At 54.1% G+C, this 27,945-nt stretch overlaps 1 protein-coding gene and 1 long non-coding RNA gene across 7 annotated transcripts; one reads left to right on the top strand and one right to left on the bottom strand.

Moving 5' to 3' along the window:
• Window positions 1-5,413: 5,413 nt before the first annotated feature.
• On the bottom strand, window positions 5,414-20,276 carry LOC133241628 (uncharacterized). Of its 4 annotated transcripts, none has more exons than XR_009734654.1 (8): window positions 19,915-20,276; window positions 18,756-19,837; window positions 16,506-18,084; window positions 16,300-16,333; window positions 15,593-16,213; window positions 15,375-15,441; window positions 13,326-13,418; window positions 5,414-7,064 (listed from the first exon to the last, which is right to left on the bottom strand). It is a non-coding gene; the product is annotated as an uncharacterized LOC133241628 (long non-coding RNA). The 4 variants fall into 4 exon arrangements; XR_009734652.1 differs by having other exon boundaries at window positions 15,593-16,333; window positions 16,506-16,606; window positions 17,875-18,084; window positions 19,915-20,271; XR_009734651.1 differs by having other exon boundaries at window positions 15,593-16,333; window positions 19,915-20,275.
• MRPL23 (mitochondrial ribosomal protein L23) lies at window positions 20,200-26,762 on the top strand. Of its 3 annotated transcripts, XM_061407419.1 has the most exons (5): window positions 20,200-20,278; window positions 21,930-22,052; window positions 22,877-22,959; window positions 23,523-23,596; window positions 26,549-26,762. In XM_061407419.1, the coding sequence occupies exons 1-5, from the start codon at window positions 20,262-20,264 to the stop codon at window positions 26,711-26,713; spliced, it is 462 nt and encodes a 153-aa protein (XP_061263403.1). In that variant the 5' UTR covers window positions 20,200-20,261; the 3' UTR covers window positions 26,714-26,762. The 3 variants fall into 3 exon arrangements, with proteins under 3 accessions (XP_061263403.1, XP_061263404.1, XP_061263402.1); XM_061407420.1 differs by lacking the exon at window positions 20,200-20,278 and having other exon boundaries at window positions 22,044-22,133; XM_061407418.1 differs by lacking the exons at window positions 20,200-20,278; window positions 21,930-22,052 and adding an exon at window positions 22,166-22,741.
• The last annotated feature ends 1,183 nt before the right edge of the window (window positions 26,763-27,945 follow it).

The raw sequence follows: 27,945 nt of genomic DNA, 5'->3' as shown, positions 1-27,945 counted from the left end.
GAGAGCCCTCATTGATAGCCTCATTAATTGGGAGTTTTGTTAACACGGTGTTAAGCCATGGGTCATTTCCTCCACAGTCTTTCCAAACGCCATCTGCGATGGTGTTTGACAGGAGGAGTTGCTGGCTTCATTTACTTGTGTTTTTCTCTTGACAACACTTGTTAATTAAGAAAGGGTCAGAGTGGGGCTGGGGGTGTCCTAGGGAAGTTGTGCTCGGTCTCTTAAGAACAGAGGGAAATATCAGACAAGAGGAGGACATATTCATATGCTGAAGAATTTGAACCTGAAAGGTCAGGCCAGAGGGAGGTCTGTCTAGCTGAGCGGTTATCTGCGGAGCATCTGAAATGTCAGTGACAGCTGCTATGAGACGCCTACCTCAGTCTTGCGCTGACCAAGGAATTCGATGACAGGTCCAATGGTCAGTTACTTTGCTTGCCCTAGAGGTACTTACTGACAACTTTACCAAAGAATTTTCTTTCCATCCCGAAATTGGGGTAAAAGCATAGCCAGAACAATAACTTCTTCCTTTGCTAGGGAGACAGACATTTGCATGGCAGTTCAACGGAATTAACAGGGTGGGTCGTGCAGGCCTGGCCCGGATTCCTGGGCAGCTGTCCCCACCGCAGTCATAGGCTCTTGTCCTGGTGGCCATTTCAAGGTGAGTTCGAGGTCAACAGTCCTCTCTGCAGACCAGCCTGATGCAGAGGCCTTTGTAACGTGGGAAATGCAAACTCGAGTCGATTCCCTTCAGTCTCACTGTGCGTGAGCCCGTGAAGAGTGCCTGGTGAGGGCTCTTCCATCCAGGTTGGAGAGAAAGTCCTTTAAATGATGTCTTTTTCAGTCTACACAATCTCCTGGGTGTGGGGCATAGGGTGTCTGACCTTCATCCAAAGTTAATCAGCCTCAGAAAGCAGCTTAGAACATCCTTTTAATAATTTACTTAAACTTTACAATTCTGTGACACAGTAGCAAGGAGTCATTTAGGAAATGAGTTTTAAGCAGAAAATAGCAAACCTCAAAGACAATAGCACCAGAACTTAGCATCCACAAAGGTATTCTGTTGAAACATGTCTTGTCTCTAAAATCATCCTTATTTCCATCAAGTGTAGGCAGATTAAGACTGTTTGCAAAAAATAAGTCTGGTTTCAAGAAACGTGGCCTGATTATTTACCTACAGTTAATTGAACACACAGGCTCTCTTTTTTACTGAGGGTTAGTTGATTTGCAATATTATATTAGTTTCAGGTAGGCAGCATAGTGATTCATCATTTCTATAGATTATACTCCACTCACAGTGATCAAAAATAGTGCTTGTATTTCCCTGCGCTGGACAGTATATCCCTGTTGGTTATCTGCTTTCCACTTTTTTCTTTGCCACACTGTACAGCTAGTGGATTCTCAGCTCCCTGACCAGGGCCCAGCCTGGGTGCCCTGCGTGAGCCGCACGGAGCCTCGACTACTGGACTACCGGGGAGACCCTGGTGATTCACTGCATTCTCAGCAGTCTGTGCCTCTGAACCCCATGCTTCTATCTCGCCTCTTCCCACTGATAACCACTAATTTGTTCCTTATATCTGTGAGTCTGTTTCTGTTTTGTGATGTACACTCATTTGCTGTATTTTTAGGTCCCACATAAAGATGATGCCATAGACTATTTGTCTTTCTTTGTCTGACTTATTTCATTAACCATAAGATTCTCTAAGTTACTCCACATTGCTGAAAAATGGCAGAAGTTCATTTTTATGGCTGAGTAATATTCCACGGGGGCTCCCCTGGTGGCTCAGTGGTAAAGAACCCACCTGCTAATGTGGGAGAGGTGGATTCAATCCCTGGGTCAGGAAGAGCCCCCTGGAGAAGGAAATGGTAGCCCACTGCAGTGTTCTTGCTTGGGAAACCCCATGGAACGAGAAGCCTGGCAGGCTACAGTCCACGGGGTCACAAGAGAGCCGGACACGACAACAACAACAAAACCTTCCACTGTGTATATTAAATATATAGAATACATACATACCCCACACCGTCTTCAGACACTCACCCACTGGTGAACACTTGGGTAGCTTTCATATCGTAAACAATGGTGTTACGAACACCGGGGTGCACGTGTCTCTTCTCATTCTGTGGATATATACCCAGAAGTGGAATTGCTAAATTATATGGAAGCTCTATTTTTAGTTTTTTTAGGAGCCTCCATACTGTTCTCCATAGTGGCTGTACCAACTGACATTTCCACCAACCAGGCCTCTCTTTCTGCCATGTCTTTGCCAACCACTGTCGCTGGGGTCTTTTTGACGACGGCCGTGGTGATGGGGGCGAGGCAACGTCTCACCGGGGTTTGACTTCTGCTTCTCTGGTGACTGGTGGTGTGAGCACCTTTTCATGTGCTGTTTGCCGACAGTACGTCTTCTTTGGGGTTAAAGTGAAAGGCGCTCAGTCACGTCCGACTCTGTGACCCCATGGACTACACAGTCCATAGAGTTCTCCAGGGCAGAATACTGGAGTGGGCAGCAGTGATCCCCTTCTCCAGGGGATCTTCCCAACCCAGGGATCGAACCCAGCTCTCCCACATTGCAGGTGGATTCTTTAGCAGCTGAGCCACCAGGGAAGCCCTCTTTGAGGTTATGGGCACTTTCAAATTTGGCTGTGTTGAAACTAACTCATAAAGAATCTCAAATTGGACTTCTCAAAGGCCTCCCGTGGCCAGGAAAGCTTTGCCACCAGACTCTGCCAGCAGCACCTACAGGTTTGTGTGGACTCCTGTCTTCTCGAGGTCCAGAGAGTTTTGAGGTTGCTGTGCCTGCCAGGAAGTGGCCTTCCTGTTCACCTGGAAAGGCTGCTGGACACTTGCGAGTTTCCTAATGCTGAAGGGATCAGGTAGAGAGAAGAGATCAATGCTTCAACTCTGTTTACAAAGGTGGTAATTCACAAAATTGTTTCCAGTCACAATAAGCTTAAGGGGAGAGGCTCTTTTCCATCTGGAAAACAAAGATTAAAAGCCAGTAACATGTCAAACAAAAAGTCATAAAAATTGTAATCATACTTATCAGGTCACTCAATGCCTGTAGTTAGTTTTTGTCCTGTTTGAGTCCAGGTTTTCCGTTAGCTTTGTTGACCTCGCCTGATGATTGAGGGTGATAGGAATACAGATAATTTCAAGACGTTTGTGAGGCTTTTTTTGTTGTTTTTAAGACTCGTATGATTTGCCCAGTGAAGCGGGAGCCTTGATTACTGGAGATTGTGGAAAGGAAAGGCCAAGAGGAACACACATTCTTAAACTGTTTCTTTGTCATCGTGAGGCCATAAGCCTTGCGTCAAGGGAAGGTTTTACTCCATCAAATGAAAAATAGGGTTTGTCAGGGAGACGGGAGGAAGCACGCGGCAGTCTTGGGTTTCCCACAGCCTGATTGTTCACTTAATTTACAGCGGTTGTTTACCATCTTGGTTTCTCCGATTCAGGAGCAGGTTATTACCATTTTACAAGGTCATCAGGATGGGAAACGTCTGACGGCGAGGGCTGAGTTTTGTAGACGCAGAGTGGACTTTGTCTACACGTGCCATAAACTTTACAGATTCTGTTTTTTAACCCTGATTCTTGGGTTCAGCCCCTTCAGTGGGAGCCTCAGTTTTTATGTCAGATAACATTTTATGTCAGGACACACAAGGCTTCCAGGAATTTCATGTAATTTCTGGAACACATAATGTATAATCTATTTATATAGACATAACATAAAGAAGGCTTAATGTTGTTCTTTGTTTGATAATATTTCCCATGTAATTTAACATCCTAATAAGCCTAATTAGTTTAACGTCTTTATTTTTTAAATTTATTTATCTTTAATTAAAGGATATTTGCTTTACAATATTGTGCTGCTTCCTGCCACACAAAAATCTCTCTTTGAAATTTTTCAGGACAACATCACACTCTTTGCCCTTAATTTATTGCCATTTTTCATACCTTATTTTACTGAACACATGCATCTTATTATTTTCCTTTGTAGTTTCCTCCTTGTGTGCTGAAATGTTTCCCTTTTTAAAGTAGCTTTTTAAAAATGTATTTATTTTTAACCGGGGGACGACTGCTTCACAACGCTGTCTGGTCTCTGCCGCACGGCGACACGGGCTGGCCACAGGCATACGTGTGTCCCCTCCCTCCGCCTCCTCCGTGCCCCCCCCCAGGTCGTCCCGGAGCGCCGGGCTGGAGCCCCGGCCTCACGCGCGGCGGTGTGCACGTCTCCCGCCTGCTCCGTCCACGCGTCCCGCCCTCGCGTCCGCTGGGCCCGCAGTCTGCCCTCCACATCTGCATCTCCGCCGCCGCCCTGAGAAGGCTTCATCAGCACCATCCTTCTGGACTCCACGTACCCGCGTCGACATACGATAGTTGGTTTCCTCTCCTGGCTTACTTCACTCTGTGTAACAGGCTCTCGGTTCATCCACCTCATTAGAGCCGACTCCAGTGTGTTCATCTTTACGGCTGAGTAATATCCCATCGTGCGTATGTACCACAGCTTCTTTGTCCGTCCATCCGCCGATGGGCATCCGGGTTAAAGTAGCGTTAATTATATATATACTATAATTTGTAGCCCTTAAAAAACCTGAATCTTTAGCAAAAACCAAGAAGCAAGCCATCGTGAACTGTTCGTCATCACGATGTCTCCTGGCAAACTTGTAAACCTATTCTGTAACCTCTAGAAACGTCCGTTCCCCCTCAGCACGATTTATTTTCTCAGTGTGGTATAAGACGTGTGTCCAGGAAACGCAAACAGCTTTAGTTCTCTCTGCTAAGAAGACGCAGCAGGTAAACTCGGACTCGCTTAGCGGTTTTGTTTTAGCGCTGTATCTCCGTTGGAAGCGGTCTGGCTGTGTCATGAATTCCCATCATTGAATGTAATCCAGCAAAACTAAAGTTTCAAACTACCGAAATCTGGAGAATCTGTTTTTAAGTAGACATACCATAAAACACAATTATCCTTTTTCTTGATTTTTTAAGTTTTAAATTTGTGGCTGCACCCCACAGCATGTGGGATCAGACCCACACCCCTTCCACTGGAGGCACAGAGCCCTAACCACTGGACTGCCGGGGAGCCCCTCAGGTTTAAAATGAAGTGTAGTTGATTTACAGTGTTACGCCAATCTCTGCTGCACAGCAAAGTGACTCAGTTATACGCACACACAGATTCTTTTCTAATATGCTTTTCCATAATGGTTCATCATAGGCTATTGAATGTAGCCCCTGTGCTAGCCCGCAGGGCCTTGCTGTCTATCCATTCTCTGTATAATAGTCTTCATCTGCTAACCCCAAACTCACCCTCCATCCCTGCTCCACCTCCCTCCCCCTCGGCAACCAGAAGTCTGTTCTCTTAATTATACTTAATGTCCATGGCCCTAAGGACATGCCTGTGGTAATCAAACCAACAACTTACATTTATCTTCATTTATTGAAGATCAATCCTATATCACATGATTCCTTCTAAAAACTTAGATTAGTTTTTTGTTAATTTAGAAATATTTACACATTTAGTGTGTAAGCACTCGTGCGTGTGTGTATGTTCAGTTCAGTCGCTCTTTGCGACCCCAAGGACTGTGGCCCACCAGGCTCCTAAGTTCTTGGGCTTCTCCAGGCAAGAGTACTGGAGTGGGTAGCCTTTCCCTTCTCCAGGGGGTCTTCCCAACCTAGGGATCAAGCCCAGGTCGCAGGCAGATTCTTTACTGTCTGAGCCACCAGTGAAGCCTATACTGTAAGTCATCTAAATAGAGCTCTTTTACAAATTAATTTTGGTAATATTAACCACAAGTAACAAAGGACCCTTTTTATAAGTATACAAAGATGTACGTACATCCAGATAGACACAGACAAAGATCTCATAGTTTTCCTGATTCAATTTAAAAGTTCCCCCTTGTTTTTTTTTCAGTTTTATGTTCTTCTAGGACAGAGTCAGCACGACTGAAGTGACTTAGCAGCAGCAGCTGAGCCAAGGCTACAGTCACAAGCAATGGGGGTTGTGCTTGCATTTCAAGGGCGTGATAAGAGCTCTAACTCCAAGCTTCCTCCCGGGAGCACTTCTGTTCTCTCAGGGTCAGAATCTTGAGAAAGGGATGTTTTACAGAGCTAGCCTTCTTTAACTATAAGTGCAAAAAAAAAAAAAAAAATCCATTTTGAAATATCCAGAGTCCCCATCCAGGCCATTTTAGGGCCAGACAAGGCCTGGCAAGGACGGGATTTGTTCCAGGTATAGAAGCCAGCCAGGGCTCCTGTGGGCGCTGCCCATCTGATGGGAGCTGGTAGCACAATTCCCCACTTCTTTTTTAAAGTTCCATTTTACTATAAAATGGGCCTCCCCGGTGGCTCAGATGGTAAAGAATCCGCCTGCAATGAGGGAGACCCAGGTTGGATGCCTGGGTCAGGAAGACCCCCTGGAGAAGGGCATGGCTACCCACTCCAGTGTTCTCGCCTGGAAAATCCCACGGACAGAGGAGCCTGGCAGGCCACAGTCCATGGGGCTGCAAAGAGTCGGACACGACTCGGGGACTAAGCGCACACCCAGCGAGTCAGCGTGGCCTTGGCCCCCGGAAGGGCGTCTTGTTGAAGGAGGAGCAGCACTGGTGTCCCAGGAAGGGAGGTGCTTCATCTCTGTTTTAACACGGACATGCTCTCCTTCTGGTCAGTGCACCCTGTCCTTGAAAGATTGAAACAGACATCGAGTGGACGTTTGATAGGCCACTGACAGGCTGCTTTCCTTAGCATAAAATTCAGGCTAAATCAGAATGAGCGCCTCGCACCCTAGAGGTGAACATTTCTCCCATTATTTTTCAAGTTAAAATTGTACCTGGAAACGGAATACTGGTGAGCCTCATCTGAAGCTGGTGATCAGTCTCAGCACCATCACCAGCGAGAGCCTCAGGCCTCGGGCACCTGGCCATGAAGAGCCCAGAGGACCCAGTGCCACTGAGGCCGTACTCTGGCCCCAAAGTTCAGCCTGGGTCTGACCGTGAAGAAACTGTCCAGCCAATTTGATTGTGAGATCCTCTTCAAGAAAACCGGCCCAGACTCTTCACAGCTGTCACCGATCCTTCAAGGCAAAAAAGAACGAATGAATGACAAGGTCCTACTGCGTAGCACAGGGACCTGTATTCAATACCCTGTGATAAAGATAACGGAAGAGAATATTAAAAAAAAAAAAGAATGTGTACGTACGTAAAACCGAATCACTGTTATACAGCAGTAACGGACTCAATTTTATAAACCAACCACACGCCCGTGAAAATACGTAAATGATGCATGCTGGGTGCTACAAAATATAGCATTCACACGAGGACGCATACACTTTGTTTGCTGTCTGTAATCTTTTTACACTTGGGTTTACCATGAACGTGGGTGGAGGAGCAAGGAAATACCATGTGAAAACAACGGTTTCATCACAGCTACTTAAGAGAAGAATGGCTATCTGGCAACGTTATGTTCAATTGTAAACAAACAAGAATGTTATGACACTGGCATCTGAAAAGTTAATAAAGTGACTGAGAAGAGCAACAAAAAAGTGATGACCTCTGCCAGACCAAGAGAGATGAAAGGGCCGGACAAGCGGGGTGCGTGGCCTTGATCGTGTCCGGAACGCTGGAGGCCCCGTGTCGGTGGTGTGATCCGGGGGCGTGATCCAGGAGGGGGGCCCTGTCTCACAAGACTCCTGTCTGCACCTCCCTCTTGGGCTTGGGGAGAGAGGTGTTCGCTGAAGCGTGCTCGCTCATCCTGGGAGAAGGCGTTGGAGGATGAGACCTGGAAGACTCATTTGTCCGCCCCTGGGCAGCTTGCAAAGGCCCACTGGTTTCTGCTGAGTGCACACTCTTGTTGGTAATTACGGAAAATTAGAGCAGCTCCAATCCTCCACCAAGAGGAGGCTTGCTGGGGAGTATCTGTGAGTGGAGTTGACACGGTTGAAACAATGACCCAGAGCTGCATGCATGCCCTGGCAGAGGTTCCCAAACAGTGCTGGGAGCGCTGAGAAAGGCACCAGAGGAAAAACACAGGGCCATGGGACTCCCCAAATGTGGTTCAATACATGGACATAAGTTCCATAGGCCTGCCTGTGAGGAACGCACCTCTCAGATGAACGGTCCCCTCTGCAGGGGAGGGCTTCTTTGGTGAGGGGTCACTCAGAGCCCCGGGACCCTTCCTCACGTCCTTCGTCTTTCTTAAGCCAAGTGGTGGGCGGCAGACGCAGGTTCTTCCTACTTTTATTTATGTTTCTGGCAGGTCTTAAATAGTTCATGATCATTAAACATCGGGGGAAGGATCTTTGCTGAAAGTCAATCCTTATTTCTGAGAACAAAACACCAAGCTCAATAAACTATAGAAAATTATAAATAAGCGCTTCCTTTATCTACCCGGGACGGTGGGACGCAGAGGCATCCGCAGCCCAAGACAGGAACCAAACAAGGACGCCTGCTTTCATCATTACTGCTCAGCCCCGCTCCATAAACCGAAGACAATGCAAAAGATGTTAAACGGAAATAAGATGTGCAACTTCTGGAAAGGAGGAGACCAAAATACCACATTCCTAGGAGCCCCGAGAGAGCCAGCGGAAGAGAGCTCAGAATGGATGAGAGAATTCAGGAAAGGCGCCAGATGCAAAATACACATTTTACATTAATATTTTTATGATTTTCTAGCAACCACCAGTTATAAGATGAAGCAGAATTTTAAAAAATGTTATTCTCAAACAAAAAGGAGAGGGGGTGTGAAGAACATAAAAAATACTTTGCTAAAACCTTCTTCAGAAATGTTCAGGATCTGTAGGAAGAAAACAACACACTTTAATGAGAAATAAAAACATGAAGTCTGAAAAAGAGAGAAAGAGAAAACACGCCACGTTCTTGGGTAGGACGTTTGCAAACATCAGATCTTCCCAAATTCATGTATAGGTTCGCCAGATTTCCAACCAAAATTCTGATAGGATTTATTTGGGGGTGAGGGGTGAGCCAGGGGTGGGGAGGGAGTTGGCAAGACAAACCTAAAATTCGCATACAAGGAAAAATAGGCAGGAAGAGCCAAGAAAATTTTGAAAATTAAGAGCAGATTTCAGAAGTGGAGGCAGCATATCTGATGTGTGTGGAGGGCTCCCTGCAGACCAGCAGCCAGGCAGAGCGCCTCGCCTTTGTCTCTGGAAACCCTCACAGGAGCCCCAGGAGGCAAACGCTCCCATCACTTGCATTTTCCAGAAGAGCAAACAGGGTTCAGGGTGGGCTGAGCTGATGCCAGGGTCACACGGCAGCAGCAGAGGCGCCAGGCACAGGCCGCGGTGTGCAGCCCCTCGTCGTCTCCTGTAGGTCGCACACGTTATTTCAATTCTACAACATCTATCATCCTGATGACCACGAAACCGTAAGAATCTGGCAGCACCTCCATCAGAGGTTGCAGGATATTTAATCAGGAGGTTGAGAAAAATCAGAAATGTATTCAGGACGAGAAAAAGGGTAATGAGATTTTTTTACTCCAGGCCCAAATATACCAAATATCAGAACACAAGCCAGGAGAGTTACAGAAGGTCAGTATGTGAGGGAAAAAAGTTTAAAGTAAAACTAGAGAGAAATATAGGTATGTATTTATCTGCTTTCATCCTGGCAACAGTTTTCTAAGCTTACAAACAATGAAAGTATCGTAGAAGAAAAGACTCAGTAAATTTCATTGCTTAAAAGGTTTGTTTCTGTATATCAAAAAATGCTCATCCAAATTAAAAGGCAGACATTTGCTTCTGGGCAAGATGGAGAAACAAGGACCACGTTTATCCTCCTGCCTGGAGCAACTCTCCAAAGAAAACAGCATCATCAAGAAACCACATATGTACACGAAACAGTTTATTTTTCAGGACAGTAAACATCAGACAGTTAAGAACATCGGTCCCTAGGAGATGAGAAGCAAAAGCTTCAGGCTCAGAATTGCTCAACTTGCTTCCTCGAGAGGAAGGGGAAGTGGGGGGAGCCCAGTGGGACCCTTGAACTGATGAGAAAGAGCTGAGGGTCCAGGGAGACCCAGGCAACGAAAGTTCATGGCACAGAGCGCTGGAGAGGAGTGCGTGCGTAGGGAGCCCTGGAGGCCCGCAGAGGGGCCCACTCACACACCCAGTCGGGTAAAGAGCAACACGTGCCTCGGAGGAAATTCTTCAAGGCTTGGAAGAGAACCACCAGGAGGGGCGGGGGCCCATGCCCACTGCTCAGGCAGGGCTGGGAACAGGGTCCGTTCCCACCAACCAGACTCAGAAAATGGACACTTCACGGGGCCTTGGGCACTTGGAAAATTCCTGCATTACCCTGGGGGCAGTTAACCCCGAATGGGGCACTTCCCCAGGCCCACCTTACAAACCCAAAAAAATCCAGACCAGAGAGGATCAGATCATGGCCAGGTGACTTAACTGCTCCCCAGAGCAAAGCTCCAGAACGTTCGTAGGAGTAGAAAGAGGTCCTGCACGAACGAGGGGGAAAACACACAATGTCTGGCATCTGATCAAAAATTAGCAAACAGGCAAAGAAGCAGGAAAAAGCGAGCCATAAGAGGAGGAGAGCCAATCAATCAAAAACAACTGCGAGAAGTCAGCACTGCAAACCCCTTAAAGCCAAAGCAGCAACACAGAAAGGCCCAGCAAAGGAGGTAAAATGGAATAAAACTCTCGACTGACGCAGAAGAGGTAAGAGGGAGAGAAAAAGAGGCAGGACCCACAGAACACGGGTGAGAAACGGTGCACTTGCTTCCTTCCGCGGTCAAGCACGTTACGTGCAGCTGGTCTAAACGCCCCAGCTAAGAGGCAGAGATGGTTATACTGGGGTTAAAGAAGGAAGAATCCTCCTGTGTCCTGCCTACAAGAAGCACGGTTTAAGTATAAAGACACACAAAGGTTAAAGGAATCACAGACCTCTGAAATATACATAAAGCTAAACGGGCTGTAACTGGCAGGGTAGACATGCACAGTTACACTCCGAGACTTCAGTACCCCTCTATCAATAATTAATTGGAAATTAATGATTAATTGTTTAGTGCAGAAAAATCAGCAAGAAGTTAGGAGACTAGGGCAGTACTTGACTTGATTGACATTTATAGAGCATGCCATTCAAATACACATTCTTTCCAAGTGCACATGGAACATTTACCAATACAGATCGTGTTCTGGGCCATTAAACAAGGCTTAATAAGTTGAGAAGGATTCAAGTTACATAAATTATATTCTTTGACCATAATGGAATTAAATTTTAAATCAATAACAGGAAAAAGTCTTTGGGAAATTCTCAAACATTTGGAATTTAAATAACACACTTCTAAATAGTCCGTGAGTCAAGGAAAAATCAAAAAGGAAATTAGGAAGGATTCTCAACAGAATGAAAATATAAAGACAGCACATGGGAACTTGTGCAAAACGGTTAGAGCAGGACTCAGGGCGGAATTTCTCCTGCAAAAACGCCTACATGGAAAACAAGCGAGCGCTGAAATCAGTGACCCCAGCTTCTGCCTTAAGAAAAATAGGAAAAGAAATGCAAATCAGCCCAAAGTAAGCATGAGAAAGGAAATAATGCAGACCAGGAAAAAGTTGATGAAACAGAAAACAGGAGAACAATAGAGAAAGCAGGAAAGCCAACCCAGAACTCTGTTGTTTGAGAATACCAATAAAAACTGATAAACCAGATCAGGAAAAGAGAAAAAGTGAGAGATGAAGTGCCCGACATCAGGAACGAGGAGGTGACATCAATACAGAGTGTGAAAGTCGCTCAGCTGTGTCTGACTCTCTGCAACCCCATGGACTGTCAGTCCATGGAATTCTCCAGACCAGAATATTGGAGTGGGTAGTCCTTCCCTTCTCCAGGGGAACTTCCCAACCCAGGGATCGAACCCAGGCCTCCCGAATTGCAGGCAGATGCTCTCCCAGCTGAGCCACCAGGGAAGCCCCAAAAGACTGGAGTGGGTAGCTTATCCCTTCTCCAGGAGCTGAACTGGGGTCTCTGCATTGTAGGTGGATTCTTTACCAACTGAGTTATCAGGGAAGCCCAACAGAGATTGTACAGCTATTAAAAGAATAACCAAGGAAATATTATGCACAACTTTATGACAATAAACCTAACAAGTGAGATGAAAGTGTCTTTCAAAACAAAATACCAAAGACCAATCAAACAAAGATAATCTGAATGACTCTGTATCTATTAAAGAATTGAAAGTGTAACTTAAAACCTTCCCACAAAGAAAGCTCCAGACCCAGATGGTTTCCCTGGTGGGTTATACCAAATGGCTAAAGAAAAACTAATAGCAATTACATCAATCCTAAAGGAAATCAACTCTGAATATTCATTGGAAGGACTGACGCTGACTCTGAAGCTCCAATACTTTGGCCACCTAATGTGAAGAGCTGACTCACTGGAAAAGACCCTGATGCTGGGAAAATTGAGGGCAGGAGGAGAAGGAAGTGACAGAGGGCGAGATGGTTGGATGGCATCACTGACTCGACGGACATGAGTTTGAGCGTGGAAGGGAAGCCTGATGTGCTGCAGTCCACGGGGTCACAGAGAGTTGGGCACAACTGAGCTACTGAACGACAATGCACAAATTCTACAAAAATCGTCGACTCATCTATGAGCCAGTGTTGCCTTGATAACCAAAAGCAAAGACAGTGCAAGAAGAGAAAATCACAGGCCACTGTTTCTCATGAACACAGACAGAAGAGTCCCAAACAAAAGTTTACAAATAGAACTCGATATGTATAAGTTGATGCAACATCAAGACCAAGTGTGCTTTACCCCAGCAATGCAGGGCTGGGACAACATTTAAAAGTCAGTCAGTAATTCACCGTTTTAACAAACTGAAAAATAAAACCCATATAATCATCTCAGTAGGTGCAGAAAAAGCATTTGACAAAATTCAACACCCATTCCTGATTTCTTAAAAAAAATAAATAAATAAAGCTCTCAGCAAACTTAGGAATACAGGAAAACTTCCTCTGCCCAACAAGCGTGTCTAAGACTGAATGTTTTCTCACTTGAGCCAGGAGCAAGACAAGAGTGTCTTCTCTCACCACTTCCATCCAACTTTGTACTCGAGGTTTTTGCTAGTGCAATCAAGAAAGAAGAAAAAGCCACGTAGGCTGAAGCGCAGGAAGGAGAAACTCCTTAATTCATGGAAAACTTGATTATCCACAGGTGCAGGGCCAATTCAGTGCAGAAGTTACAGCCTTTCCAATAAATCAGATATCCACAAGCAAATGAAGGAAAAAAAAAGAGGAGGAGGAGGAGGAGAACTTGGATTTATACCTCATACTACATCCAAAAATTAACTCAAAGTGAATGAATCATAGACCTACATGTAAAACTAGAGCCATAAAAACTCAGGGGAGAATCTCTGTGAATTCAGGCAACGCGAAGGTCTCCTACATTCGATATGGAAAGCATGAGCCCTAAAAAAAAAAAAAAAAAGAATGGATAAGTTGAAATGCATCAAGACATTTTAAAATGTGCTCTTCAAAAGGCATTGTAAAGACAATCAAAGCATAAGCCACTTTTTGCGAAGCACACATTTCATAAAGGGCTGATCCAGAGTAGATAACGAACTTTCTGAAAACACAACAGTAAACCAACTTTTGAAAATGGGGAAAACGCAGTCTTAGAAGTGACACTTCACCAAACGAGATAATTGGACGGCAAATCAGGATGTGAAAAGTGCCCGGCACCATCGGTTACCGGGGAAAAGCAAAATGGAGTCACAGGACATCACTCTAGGAGAGAAGCTAAAGTCAAAAAGACTGACCGTCCAAACGGCCAGCAAGGAGGGGCCCCACGTCTCTGTTGGAAGCATAAAGCAACCCAGTCTGGCAGCGGCTCTTTTTCTGTAAAAGTTAAGTGTACATGTGATCTTGTAATCCCACTTCTAGGCATTTCCCCACGAGAAAAGGAAATGTTTGTCCTCACAAAGACTTTCACATGAATGTAAATAGCAGCTTTATTTTTAATTGACAAAAACTGGAAACAAGCCAAATGTCCATCAGCAGATGAACGGATAAACAAAATTCTTTTTGTATCCATACGATGGCAATCAGAAGGAATGTCCCACTGATGCATGAAAAGGCACGGATGAACCTCAAAATAGTCATGTTGGGAGACAGAGGTCAGGCAAGAAAGAGTACATGCTACGTACTTCCATTTATAGAAAACCCTAGAAAATGGATACGGACACAGCCGCTAGTTATTAAGAACTGGGGGTGGGGCACAGCATGGGGGGGTGGGGGGAGAGGCTGCAGGGCCCAGAGGACACTCTTAGAGGTGACGGACGTGCCTGCCATCCTGACGGGGGTGACGGTCTCACGGTGTCTGCACAGGTCAGCACTTGGGACGTTTTAGAACGGGCAGTATACTGCATTAACACGCCGACTACACCTCAACGGAGCTGTCTTTGACTAAATGGCAAATGAGAAAAGCGGGAAAATATTTGGGCTAAAATGTGACAGACAAGGGGGTGATTGTTGCTGCTCAGTCACTAAGTCGTGTCTGACTCTTTGTGACCCTGTGGACTGTAGCCCGCCAGGTGCCTCTATCTGTGGGACTTCTCAGGCAAGAATACTCGGGTGGGTTGCCATTTCCTTCTCCAGGGGATCTTTCCCGTCCAGGGATTAAACCTGTGTCTCCTGCGTTGGCAGGCAGGTTCTTTACCACTGAGCCACCAGGGAAGCCCCGAGGGGGTAATACAATTAATACATTAAATGCACTTGGAAATCCATAAGGAAAACATTAACACCTTCATTAGTTTGCTAGGTGACCATGACAAAGGCCCATGGCCTGGGCAGCTTCAACAGCAGACATTTATTGTCGTTCTCCTGGAGGCTGAAACCCGAGACCCAGGTGTGGGCAGGGCTGGGTCCTCCTGAAGACTCCCTGCTCTGCCTGCAGATGGCCGTGCTCCCCCGAGTCTTCACGGGGCCGTCCTGCTGCGTCTGTCTGTGTCCTGACCTCTTGTCACAAGGACCCGGGTCCCCCTGCAGCAGGCCCACCCTAGTGACTGCCTTGTCACCTGACTGCTTCGGCAAAGGCCCCGCTCCTAACACAGCTGCGTCCTGAGGTGCTGGGGGTCAGGACCTCCAGAGCCCATCACAGAGCCTCAGAGGGGACCGTGAGCAAATGACGGGCCGGTGACAGAGTCAGAAACACGGGTGACCCAGCAACACGCCAGAAAGGTGTGCAAAGCAAGTGCGAGTGCAGACAACTGGGGCGTCGAGTCTCCCCACGGCTCCCACCCCCGCTCCCTCCCTGCTGAGGACCCTGGTGCTTGTGTGCAGACCCCAGCGAGAGGCGACCCCTCTACCCTCCAGGAAGCCAGACACCTGGTTCCACAACGGTGCCAGGACCTCCTGGGGACAGACCTGCGGGGCTCAGCGGACATCCTCCAGCCAGGCCACACCAGTACCTCTCAACATGGACGGCAGACACCTGAGGAAAAAAATTCAAGTTCTCAAGCAAGGCAAGGAAAATTTTAACATGACATTTTTTTCCCCCTGCCCTTTGGCCTCCCCGCTCCCCTCTGGCGGGCATTATGCATCTGCATTATGCATTAACCAGACCTCCCCAAGGAAAGGAATACCTGCTCAACCATAAAAATCTATTTTTCTTGTCTTGACGTCAACCATGTAACTCTTTAGAAGATAACATTCCTTTCTCCATCCTGTAAGGGGTCATGATGGCCCACCGCTGGCCTCGGACGTGCAGACATCTTTGGTGGACTTTATGAGCAGTGTATCATTTCCCTTAAAGATAGCAACTGGTACAGAACAGACTGGCCAGATGACCGGGGGAGATACAGGGCCACGCCTAACAGACATTCTGAGCTTAAGGACGCGCTCGTGACCTTATCAACGCCCCTCGTTATATTATGTGTATTCGGCCTATTTTACAAGACGATTGTTTCTTTGATCAAAAAGAACGCGATTGAGCCTCAGATAAAATGAATGACGACTACAGACGACTTGAAAGGATTGACCGGACGGACAGTTCAGTCAGATCAGTCACTGTATCCGAGTAAAACTCTAGGGGCAGGAAGAAGCAGCAAGAGCGGCCCGTTTCCCAGCCCCATGACAGAGGAGTCAGACTGGGGGTCCCGAGGCCTGGGGTAACAGGGTCCAGTGCAGTCACATAACCCAAGCCACCCGTCACGGAAATCCTCGCCACGAAACAGGCTGGTCACGCGGCGCCCTCGGAGACTTGACTGAAGTGAAGACGGAAGAGGAAGGGATTGTAAAATAAGGAATGTTGCCCACCATCCAGTTCTACAGGAATGAAGTCATCACCCACCACCGGCGCTGGCCAGCAACACGCCCTGCAGGAGCTGAGGACAAAGGGCAGGATGAGGCACCCTGGGAAAGCTGGCAGGACTGGCCTGCAGACCGCGCTCCAGGAGAACATGCTGTAAACCCGGCTTCCTGCATCTCCTCATGCCTAGAAAGGCACGAGAACCATTGCAAACATCTTCCACGAGACGTGTGCTCGACTGCACGTACCTCCATCGGAGGGTACTGGGCTCCCCCTCCCTCTTCAGAATGGCCCTCGGAACTTTCTGGAACATTCGGAGTCTCCCAGGTTACAAGACCAGGCCGTGATGCTGAGATTCATGAGACCCGTATGTCTGGTGTTGCCCCCAGCCCCCGGCCCACACCTCCCTGCCCTGAAGCCCCCAGCAGTGAGATCCACGACAGCATCACTGGTCACAGCGCCTGCTGTCTTCTCCCCAGCTCCTGAAACTCCCGAGAGTCGTGAAGCAGACATGGGTGCCTAGTCGTTTATGCTCATAGCAAGTCCCTTTTCTGTGCTGCTGGGGTGACGTTCACAGGGAAGCTTTGGGAAAAGACCCAGGGAAGGGAGCTGACAGCAGGAGAGCCTACCCTGAGTCGGGAGTGACTCCAGGACCCTCACCGCCTCGAGGAGGCGAGACAGGCCGGAGGGTGAGCGCACGGTCAGTGGCCAGTGATTTACTCATTTGTATTCTGTGATGAAGCCCCCCTCCCCGACCCCAGGAGGGAGAGACCCTCTCGGCCTCGGGGCCTGTGAACCTGGGGAGACCTGCGGGCCCAGGGCTCGCCCCTCCACCCCACCCTCTGCCTGTGTCACGTGACTGGGGGCCTTCGCACGCAGCCTCTGCGTGCCCTGGGAATGCCGGCTCCTCCGTGAGGCTCTCTGACGGCCTCCTGTAAAACCACAGCCCCCTCCCACCTCTGCCCCCCTGCTCCCCGCACCTTCCCCAGCCGGTCCAGTGCGTCTCACTCTTGCATCTTTTTCAGGCACTGTGGTTCTCAGCAGCAGCCCCAAGGCACTTCCAGGCTCGTCTTATCTTTCCACCCCACCGCCGCACCGCCCAACTTGGAGCCCTCCAGGGACGCCCACTACTCTCAGGAAGAAGCCCCTGCTCCCCAGTATGGCGTGCAAAGCACAGCGGGCAGGCTGCCCCCTGGGAGGGCTCCTGCCCACCCTCTTCCTCACCTGCCTGTGGGGGCACCTCCTCCCCTGGGCCACTGCTGGGCCTCCCTGGCACCAAGCTCTGGAGTGGGGGGGCCCATGTCAGGATGTCAGATCTAACACAGGAAAATGTTTGCCTAAAATAAAAGAACTATGTCCCTACACATCTGTAAGGCCCAAACCGAAACACTAACACCAGCAGATACCGCCTCGTGGCTGGTGGGAGCGTGAGGCGGCGTCCTACGACTCGGCACACACACCCACCCCGGTTCAGCCACCGCGATCCTTGGTTCCTAACCCCAAAGAGCTGAAAACTTCAGACCATGCAAAAACCTGCTCCTGGATGAGTCCGGCAGCTTATTCATCATGGCCAACATGGGGAAGCCTCAAGATGCCCCTCAGTGGGGGAGTGGGTACCTTTCCGCAGTACATCAGGTGATGGTGTATCAAGTCAGTTCTGTTCAGCCGCTCAGTCGTGTCCGACTCTTTGCGACCCCATGGACTGCAGCACGCCGGGCCTCCCTGTCCATCACCAACTCACGGAGTTTACTCAAACTCACGTCCATCGAGTCGGTGATGCCATCCAGCCATCTCATCCTCGGTCGTCCGATGCAGTGTCATTCAGCTCTAAAGGGAAAGGCGCGGGGAAACCGTGAAGAGATGCAGAGGAAGCGTAAATGCAAGAGAGAGGCCAGTCTGCAAAGGCTACCACGTGGGGCCCTAACTGGAGGACAGCCTGGCAAAGCAGACCCACGGAGACAGCAGGACAACCCACGGCTGCGGGGGTCAGGAGCGTGGTGGACAGGAGCCGCTCCGCGGGTTTTCTGGGCAACAACTCTCCCCCTAGGTGCTGGCACATGGACACATGTCACTGAACATCTGGCAAAACCTGTAGAATGCCCACCAAGAGTGAACCTCCAAGCCAACTATGGACTTTAGCTAATAACAATATATTAGCGTTGCTCCATCGGCTGCCACATGCGTGTCACGTTAGTGTAAGTGTTAATGCTATGGGAGAAGCTGAGTGTATGGGAATCCTTTGGACTTTCTCAGCAATTTCCCTATAAACTTAAAATCTTTCTTTAAAGACGCTATTAAAAAACAATAAAGACAGTTGTTTATCTGAGCTTTGAATTTAATTGGCATCCTCTCCTCTGTTTGGCAGACTCAGCCCCCGAAGCTGTGTGTTGCTCAGGAAGGGGGGGAGGTGATGACCCAGGCTGGGGGAAGGGTGGGGGGGAGCGGGGTGGGAGGCCACCCGCCGGCTTCCCGGGCTGTGGGGGTCGAGACTCACCCACCTCACACTCACAGGTCCCAGGCCGGAATGGGAAGAATCCAGCTGGCAGACAATCAGAGAAGGGGTCTAGTGTTGTGGGGTCCGCACCGTTGAGACCCCATCGAGGACCTCCACGCTCTCAGCCTGACTGATCAGAGTGTCGCCTACCAAGGTCCAGCAGGACGCCGACCCACGCTGCCTCCCATCCGCGTGTTCTAGCCATGTTAGGAGCGACATGGAGGCTTCTGGGTTGGCACGTGGCTGCTTAGTGAAAGCTTTACAAATGAAACAGAAAGTTCCCCGGCCTCCAGGTTGGGGGACCCCCGTCCTCCAGCTCCCGCCCTCTCCCCACCTCCAGGGCTCTGCCACAGTCACCATCAGCCTCGCTGGGCCTTGGCTGCGGCCCTCCCCTGCCCTCCTCCGCAGGCACGCCGCCCCCCACTCACAGCTGAGCCCTCCAGCAGCAGCGCCCACCATCAGTCTCTTCATCCTAGAAGAGCCCACTTAGGGTCTCCAGCACCAAGCATGAGAGTGAGGGGGGGCCCTCCAGGCCCTTCCCGCCCCGGGGCCCCCAGGAGCAGCCCCTGTGCCCTCCCAGGCTCCCCTGCTCTTGCCTCCTTGCCGTCCCGCCCCCAGCCTGGAGCCCCACTCCCCCCGGGTCTGCCCGTACATGGGGGTGGGGGGAGCAACAGAGGGTCTCTGATCCCGCTCTGTGACGGGGCCCCAGTGAGGGCTGTGCCAAGGCTGGAAGCAGGGCGGGCCAGCTGCGGCCTGGAGAAGCCAACGGCCTTAGGGAGGCTGGGGGGGGGGGGGGCAGGCATGGCTGAGGGTCCCTGGCGGTCGTCTCAGGGCATGAGAAGTTGGCCATGGGGTGGAAGGACTGGGCTGGGGCAGTAGAGTTCCAGGACAGAGGGAGGCAGCCACAGGGGCCAGGTGGAGAGAGGTGGTGGTTTAGCCGCTCAGTGGTGTCTGGCTCTTTCCACCCCATGGACTGTAGCCCACCAGGCTCCTCTGTCCGTGGGATTCTCCCGGCAAGAACACTGGAGTGGTTGCCATTTTCTTCTCCAAGGGATCTTCCCAACTGAGGGATTGAACCTGGGTCTCCTGTAGTGGCAGGCGGATCCCTTACTGACTGGGGCCTCCCACGAATTCACACCTTCCCCACTCCCCCAGTCTCCCACCTGGGCCACCAGCTGGAAGGGTGGCAGGCTCTGGGTGGTGAGTGGCCAGCAGTGTCCCTGGGCACTAGGCTGGAGTCTTGGGGGCATCCGTGGCGGTATCCGTGGTGGCCCACTGGTGCGCTGGGCTCCGGAGCGGAGGGAGGGCGTATGGGCCTGGTGGCACGAGGGTGTGCTGCGGGGCACAAGTAGGGCGCTGAGTGCGCAGGGCTTGGGGCCCAGGTGGGGCCCAGGTGGGGCCCAGGTGTGCGGGCGGCGCGCGTCCTCCCGGGCGCCAGGGGGCGCTGCGCCGGGGGGCGGGCCCGGCCTGGGCCCGCCCCTCCTTCCGCCCGCGGCCCCGGAAGCGGGCGATGGCGCGGAACGTGCTGTGAGTGGGGGTCCCGGCGCGCGGGGTCGGGGGCGTGGCCGCCCCCAGGCTGGGCTCGGGGCCCCGGGCCGCGGACTCGGGACCCGGGGCCCAGGCGGGACGCGCGGCGTCTGGGCGCCCGTGGGGGCGGGGCGGGCCCGGGGCGGGGGTCGTTGCGGGGCCCGCGTGGCCCGGGCCTCCCCCGGAGTCGAGCCTGGCCTTCGGCGAAGGCGGGCGGGAGGTCGGTGCGGCCGGTCCGCGCCAGCCTCGGGCCTCGGGCCCCGCGGGCTGCGCGCGCCCCCCGCCCCGGCAGCTCCCCAGGGGCCCGGAGCGTGGCCCCTGCAGTGCACGCGGCCGGTCACCAGGGGGAAGAGGCGAGCCCGGTGGCCACTCGCCGGCCCGGCCCCCACGAGGACAGGGCGAGGCTCGGTCGTGGGCCGGCCCGCCCGCCCCGCGCCCGACGCTCTGCCGTCGGGAGGTGCTGCTGCTGGTGTCCCGGCAGCTGCCACGTGCGACGGGGTCACGAGGAGACCCCAGTAAACGTCAGCTGGCACTCAGCTCAGCGCTGGTCTGCTTGCGAGCGTCCCGGCCTGTGTCAGGGCCCCCAGCCCCTGCCACCCTCAGGATGCCCCACCCAGGACCTCGGCCCCTGCCCCGGTCCTACTCCCCAGAGTTGTAAGGCCCAGAGGCATCATGGGACTTGGCTTCACTGGGCCCCCCTTCCCTTGTGCTTGCTGCTCCCCCAGATCAGAGGTCGTGTGCCATGCTGCAAACTGGTCACCAGGACCCTTGATGGCATCGTCAGCCCCTGTGCCCACCCTCCACCGAAACACCTCTCCTGGGCTCCCACTGGACCCCTGATCCCTCACAGGCCCTGCCAACCTTGGGCCCCCACCTCCTTGGACCATGAGCCCCGAGGCCTGGTTGGGTCCAGTTGGCAGTGTGGCCTCCTCGCCCACCAGGCCCATGGGGGCGTAGGTCCAGTTGGAATGGGTGGGGTGGAGCCCAAGTGGTGGCTGCCCATGCATTCTAGATGTCTCTGCCCCCCTTTGGGGGTTTGAGGGATGAGGGAGGTGGGCAGTGAGCATGACCGCTGACCTGTACACACTGCTCGCCTGAGCCCCTTATCTTGTTTTCCCTTTGTTTGTTCGCCCTTTATCGTTTGATCTTCACTCTTGTCAAGGATGAGCTGGCGCTTCCAGCACAGGGGGAGCAGGGGCGGGGGTGGAGGTGGCCCTGTCCTTGTCCTCTCACCGGGGCTGAGCCAGTGCGGATTAAGCTGGTTCTGACTGATCCCACCTCACCTGAGCGGAAGGGAGCTGGGGGCCCGTTCCGGGGGGACAGCCATGCGGGGGCCGAGTGCCTGTGCGGCTGGCACTTTGAACAAACACGTGACTCTGAGCCTTTTGACAGGGCAGGGTGGGCACGTCGTCTGTTCGTGAATCATTCACTGGTTCTTTCCAAAGGCCGACCTCGAGGGTCAACAGGCCACACTGCCCTGGGGACGGGACTGGCTGCCCCACACCGGGTGAGGGAAGGGCTGACCTGAGGGTGACTGCCCCCTTGGCTCTTCAGGCCCGTGGGCGTGATGGCCTGTGGACCCTGTCGGGGCATCCCGGGAACCTCGTGCTCTGGGCGTTTGACATGACCCCTCTCCACCCCCCCTTTGCAGGTACCCTCTGTACCAGCTGGGCAACCCCCAGCTCCGGGTTTTCCGCACCAACTTCTTCATCCAGCTGGTGCGGCCCGGCACGGCCCAGCCCGAGGATACCGTGCAGTTCCGGATCCCCATGGAGTAAGCCTCCCCCGCCCCAGAGGGATTCAGGCCGAGGGGCCCACGACTCTGGAGGTGCTGCTGAATCCCGCTCACAGCAAGGTTCTTCCCACCACAAAAACTCTACAGGCAGCCCTGCACCAAGGCCTGGTGTATGCAGAGCCTCGGGCAAGGGTGCCTTGGGCTCCTCGCCACCCTGGGGAAGTCCAGCCTCAGAGACCCAGCTTCTTTCCTTGCATCGGCCTGGCTGCCTTTCCCAGGAGGCTGGGCTCTGACCCCGGCTCCCAAAGCCTCCGCCCTTGGGTGGGTGCTTCACAGAGGCCCCCGTTGCTGAGGAGACACAGATTCTCTGCACCCTGTGCTGAGGCCTCGGGGCTCTGGCCTCAGCTCGAGCCTCCATAGGAGCTGAGGGTCATGCCGTCTGCCTCGGAGGCCAGGGCAGGAGAGGCTGGGCCCTGTCGGGCAGAGGGGACAGCACCGCCACCGCCTTGGCCATCCTTTCTGGGAGATGCCTGCGGGGGGGGTGGGGGGTGGGTGCCGTGGACAGGGTGGCAGCTGTGGAGCGGGTGGCTCCCGGCAGCCAGAGGGCACTCGCAGACCGTCCCTCCCCTCCGCTCGTCAGCTTGGCCCCCAGGCAGGGCAACAGGACTGAGTCCTGGGGGCTGGTCCCCTGTCACCCCCACGTCGCTGCATCCAGACGCCTCTGCAGGGTCAGCAGGGCCCAGCCCCAGCCCCGGCCCCCCTGGCCAGCTCCCGCCCGGTGTCTGCACTCAGCAGCTACGCTGCCCGGCAGGCTGCTTCCTTCTCCACCCTGCTCAGAGCCCCCCTCTTTCCCTCCTGCCCAGGATGACCAGAGTGGACCTCAGGAACTACCTCGAGCGCGTCTACAATGTGCCGGTGGCCGCCGTGCGGACGAGGGTGCAGCACGGTGGGTCCCGGGCCGGGGCTTCCGCCCCGAGCTCAGCAGGGAGGCTGCCAGCCTCGCTGGCCTGGCCCCCGTCAGCCCCTCTAGCACGTGGTCCTCTGCATGTGAGGAAACAGGCCCGCCGGGGGAGAGTGGGCCTCCTTCCCGGGGCTGGGACTCGGAGGCCTGGTTCCCGCTCAATTCTCAGAGCAGGGCCCCCGCCTGACGCCCCCACACTGGCGTCGGTCCGCGAAGTGCTCATGTTACTCTGCTGGGCTTTCTCATTCCTTCCTGTTGACCCCTGCTTCCCAGCCCCTGGTTGCCTAGTTGTAAATATGACGACCCTCTGTCAAAAGGAGGTCAGGCTGCAAGAGCCTCCATGACACCGAGGGAACGCCGGCTCTCCGGTTGTCTTAGGCCCGTTTGGGTTTGCACCGAGCAAAGGCTGGTGCCCACAGGCGTGCGCCTGCTGCCCTCAGAAGTGGGTGCCCACGTGTGTCCCTCTTTCTAGAAAGCGGGTTCCTGGGGTAGTGGGCTGAGAGCTGCTTGCTGGGAGTGAAGGCTTCTGTCTCTCCCGCTTCCGACAGGTTCCAACAGGAGGAGGGATCACAGGAACGTCAGGATAAAGCAGCCAGACTATAAGGTGGCCTACGTGCAGCTGGTGAGCACCCAGCCGCGCCGTGCCCGGGGCGGGCGGAGCCCGAGGCCCAGGCTGGCCCTTGGTTCTGACCTGCACGGAGCCCCTGGAGGAGCTGGGGTGCAGTTCAGCTGGGGTGGCGGGGGCCGGGCGGGCTCTGGGGAACTTCTCGGGGGCCAGCTGAGAATGTGCTGAGGGCAGAAGCAGGCTCCCTGGCCTGGGGGTCGGCTCAGACAGTAACCAGCGTCCAGGCCAGGGAGCGGTCGGTGCCTGGGGTGGAGGTGGCTGCAGGGGCCCCCGTCTCCGGGGCAGACCGCGTGGGGAGTCCTGGTCCTGACTGACCCCCACTCCCCTGGACTGGACTGTGGGGTCTGCCTTCCCCGACCCCGGCCAGGGTCTCGTATGGTCTCCTGCCTGGCAGGGGGAGGGAACGGGGTCCAGCACCCAGCTCAGCCTTTGCTGACTGAAACCCCGAGCTGGTGAGACTAAGACCCACGTTTCCAAAGCCCCTCTCCGCCCTTCCTGCCGGCCTGAGCTGCCCCTAGACAGAGAGCCCCTGGAGTCAGGATCTGCAGCCTTGGCCGCCGGCACCGAGGCACACGGGCTCCAGGTGGGATCCCTCTGATGGGGCAGGTGACCTTGGACCCGCGCACGGAGGGCTAGCTGCCGTCTGAAACCCTGGCGTGGGTGGGGTGGGGGCAGGGGTCTGCCAACCCCTTCCGTTTCCCTGTGAGTGGCCTGGTCGGGCGGGCGCCCGCGGGCCGGCCGCTAGGTGGCAGTGGTGGTGCTATGAAAACGCCTCCGCCCAGGGCCCTGTTTCGGGCCTTAGGAGGCAGTTTGGTGAAAGACCCAGTTAGCATGGCAGCTTTTCTGAAAACCAGTCACAGTTGTTCTAAATGGGGGCCCCCGTAATTATTTGGCCTAATATTTGCCGTGCATAAAATCAGCCAATCCAGGCCGGGAGAGCAGCCGTTGGCCTTATAAAGACGCCTGTGTCCTCTGCGTTCAGCCGGGCCATCTGTCTTTGTCATGGCAGCCGGTTGACACCCCATATGTCGGCATTCGCCACGAGGCCCTTGAGCGGGGGCTATAGTTACAAGTGGCTTTTGAGTCATCCGAGCCCCAGCGTTCCCGGCCCCACCTCGCTCTGGAAGCCGAGCCGCGTATCTGCAGCTGCCACCCGGCCGCCTTTCTTCCCTGTGAAATCCCAGCGCGTCCCCACCGGGCACGCTTCCCTCTGCTCCAAAATTAAATTCGTAACGGACTCCCTCCCTGCTGACTCCAGCAGATCTCTGCCTGGAAACCGGCCGGGAGGTTGGGCCCTCACCCCCTGAAGGGCTCCCTTTTCTGTCCCCCACGGGTGCTTGGAGGCCTCCCTCCTAGCCCCTCATCAGAGCTGATGGTGGAGCATGCCGAGCGTCGGCCAAAAGGACGAGTGAAGTCCCCAGACTCGTGTGGGGTTGGCAGCTTTGAGAAAGCTGGTGTCACAGAGTGAGGGTCCCAGAGTTCCCCCTACAACCCAATAAATGTCTTTCTGGTGGAGAGTTGGGGAGCTAGCGAGCCTGGGTCACCCCATAGCAAGGAGCCTCGGCCCCCAGCTGCAGCTGCAGCCTGCCAGGGACAGAGGCTGCGTGTTCTTGGAGACCCCTGTTTTGTAAAGAAATCTGGATTCGGCCCCCACCCCCTCCTATGCTTTTCTGCTCATCAGCTTCACGAGGGTGGAGAGTGTTATTTCTGAAAGCACAGGGTGACCTTCTCTAGGCAGGGAGCCCCGTCGCGGGGAGAGGCGGTGGGGGACTCTCCGTGGCGCCCTCCATCCCTCCCAGGCTGTTGCGGATTGCCGTCTTTGTATTTATAGTTAAAAATGTCACTTTGGGTTCCCCACCTCAGAAAACTAGCAGCATCACCTCGGTATATTAAACATAAATCCCCCATTCTGGGCAAGCAGCCCTGCATGTAAACTGTTGCCCTTTGGTATTTTAAAGAAGAAGAAAGAGAGTCTTGAAGTGTGTAAGCGACCCCTCCTGCAGGCGGGCTACCGCGCGCACAGGCGCGGCCTTTCATGGCTCAAGGCCTGCGCTCGCCGCGTGAGCGGGCTTTGTGAACACCCCACTCTCGGGGCCGGCGCTGTGGGCTGCTGCAGATCACGCTTGGCCGCCTGCCCGAATCCAAACTTCTTCACAAAACAAGGGTCTCCAAGAACCAAGTTCACTTCACTGATTTTACTTATTAAAATTTTCCAGATCCGGGTGCCGGCCCCCCATCCCTCTCTGCCCGTCCAGAGGTGGACGGTGTGGCACAGGGGATATCGCCGGGGTCCCCCCCCAATCTTTGGAGCCGCTTTGCTACATGCCATGTGCGGAGGTGGCCCCTCACTTCCCGCCATTGGGGTCCCCTCCTCTCCCCGGCCCCCTGAAGGGCGGGGCTGGTGTACCCCGGCCGTGTGTTGGGGGTCCAGGCTGGGACTTAGCTGGCCCTCCTGTATTCTGAACTTTCAGTGAAAGATGTAAAACCAGTTAATTTGCAAAGCCGGTCTTGATTTGTGGCCTACTTGGCACGTACGTTTCATTGTATATTACATGTCTTTTGTTTGCCGAGCTGAGCCGGGCGGGGTCTTAGTCTTTAACGTGGGTGAAAGCCTGTAGGTGCTTCGGATAGGAAATGTTCCGGGGAGGCAGCAGACGCGAGTCGTGCCCGTTTTCCTTGCCCCCTTGCCTGCAACCTGGCCTGGCAGCTCCTGCCGGGAGTAGGGGCTTTGCTGGACTCCCCCAGTGCAGACACTCCTCCAGAGCCAGCCTCAGTGAGAAAGGGCCTGTCACAGCAGTGGCTTCCGCTGCCGAAGGCCGAGGCCTGGCCCGTGTACCTGTCTTCTGGCTGTGCGTCTGTCCTGCAGGCGTGGGGCGGGCAGTTCAGTCTCCCCGTGGATGGGACCTCCCCGCGGGGGTCCCTGGCTGAGCCCGTCTGTTTTCTCCCCAGGCACACGGGCAGACCTTCACATTCCCAGATCTGTTTCCCAAGGGGAAGCGGCCCGGCGGCAGCTCCGCGGACGAGGACCTCCGGGACCAGGTGCTGGAGGAGCAGCAGCAACGTCAGAGCCCCGACCCGCGGCGCGGGGGCGTCCCCAGCTGGTTTGGCCTGTGACGGGAGCCAGCCATCACGCTCAAATAAAGTGCGGCTTGTGGAGACGGTTCGGGCCTGTGTGCTCCGTGCTCTGCCCCCGCCCCGCGTAGGGACCCGCCGTGTGTGCAGGCCTGTGTCCTCCTGCAGGCCCCGGGACGAGCCAGGCTGGCCCTGAACTGCCCCCCCGCAACCCCCAGCAGCAGGGAGGCCGCCTGCCCCGGGCCCTGAAGTCACCCTGAGCCACTCCATTTAAAAAGCCTGTGTTCATGCCAGTTTGGTGGTGGGGGATTAGAAAGTGAGTGTTGAGGGCAAGGGTCTGGGTGACGGGAGGGAGCCCGCCTGGCTGGGGGGTCCCATGGGACACAGTCGGGGGTCTTGGCGTGGAGGGCGGGGTTCCAGAGGAAGCAGAGCTGAGTCCAGAGCAAGGCGGGTCCCCGGCAGGAAGCAGACCCCGCTGGGTAGGTGGCTGTGGCCGAGGGCTCCCGGATGGGAAGTGGTCAGCACCCAGGGGCAGGCAGGAAAGGAGGGGTTCTGGGGACCGTGGGGCGGGGGGCAGAGGCGGCCGGGCCTCCAGGAGCCTGGTGCCCAGGAGCTGCCCACGGCATGGTGTCTCCTGGAACCAGGCTGCCGCTGGAAGCCTCCTCGAGTGCCCCCGGGGGGTCAGCTGGGCCTGGCTCTGAGTGTCTGCGGGCCTGGGGGTCTGGGAGATGAGCGGGAAGGCATCGCGGGTGCTCTGGGAATCAGGTTGTGTTCTCCCCGGGTGAGAGCCACAAGGGCTCGGGGACCACCCCCTGTGCGGCCTCCCGGGTCCCCAAAGCCCGTCCTGGGGCTGGGCTGTTCCCTCCGTGGGGAAGACAGTGGGGAGCCAGCCCGTCGGCCTCCCCCGCCCCGAGGGACCCCGGAGGCATCACGTGGGCCTTTGAAGCTCCCCTCGCCCGAGGCTGAAGGCCCGGGCAAGCTGCAGCCTTCAGCGCTGATTTAACGTGGTGGGGAGTCGGGAGGGGGCCGAGCGCGGAGGCAGCGGCGCTTTCCTGAGAGATAATTCATGGGGCCCCGCGGCCCCGAGGACCCCGACTCAAGGCCAGGGGAGGAAGCCCATCCTTCATCCGCTGCACGTCCAGAGCCGGCGGCCCCCGGATGCGGGCCCCCAGAGCCCCCCCGCCCGGCGGCCCGCCGCCGCGCTTGCGGGGGCCCCCACATCCCCCAGGGCCCGGCATCGGCAGGTCACGGCCACGGAGGAGGGGGCCGCCCCC

This window comes from Bos javanicus, chromosome 29 (assembly GCF_032452875.1).
Source record: "Bos javanicus breed banteng chromosome 29, ARS-OSU_banteng_1.0, whole genome shotgun sequence".
Classification (NCBI taxonomy): domain Eukaryota; kingdom Metazoa; phylum Chordata; class Mammalia; order Artiodactyla; family Bovidae; genus Bos; species Bos javanicus.
Note: the sequence above shows the minus strand (reverse complement) of the source record. Positions and strands in the feature narration are given on the sequence as shown.

Coding starts and splice junctions, on each gene's coding strand:
- MRPL23 (XM_061407418.1), top strand. CDS start 22,446: ATGCCGTCTGCCTCGGAGGCCAGGGCAGGAGAGGCTGGGCCCTGTCGG. Junction 22,742..22,876: donor CATCCAGACGCCTCTGCAGG/GTCAGCAGGGCC, acceptor CCTCCTGCCCAG/GATGACCAGAGTGGACCTCA. Junction 23,597..26,548: donor AGGTGGCCTACGTGCAGCTG/GTGAGCACCCAG, acceptor TTTTCTCCCCAG/GCACACGGGCAGACCTTCAC.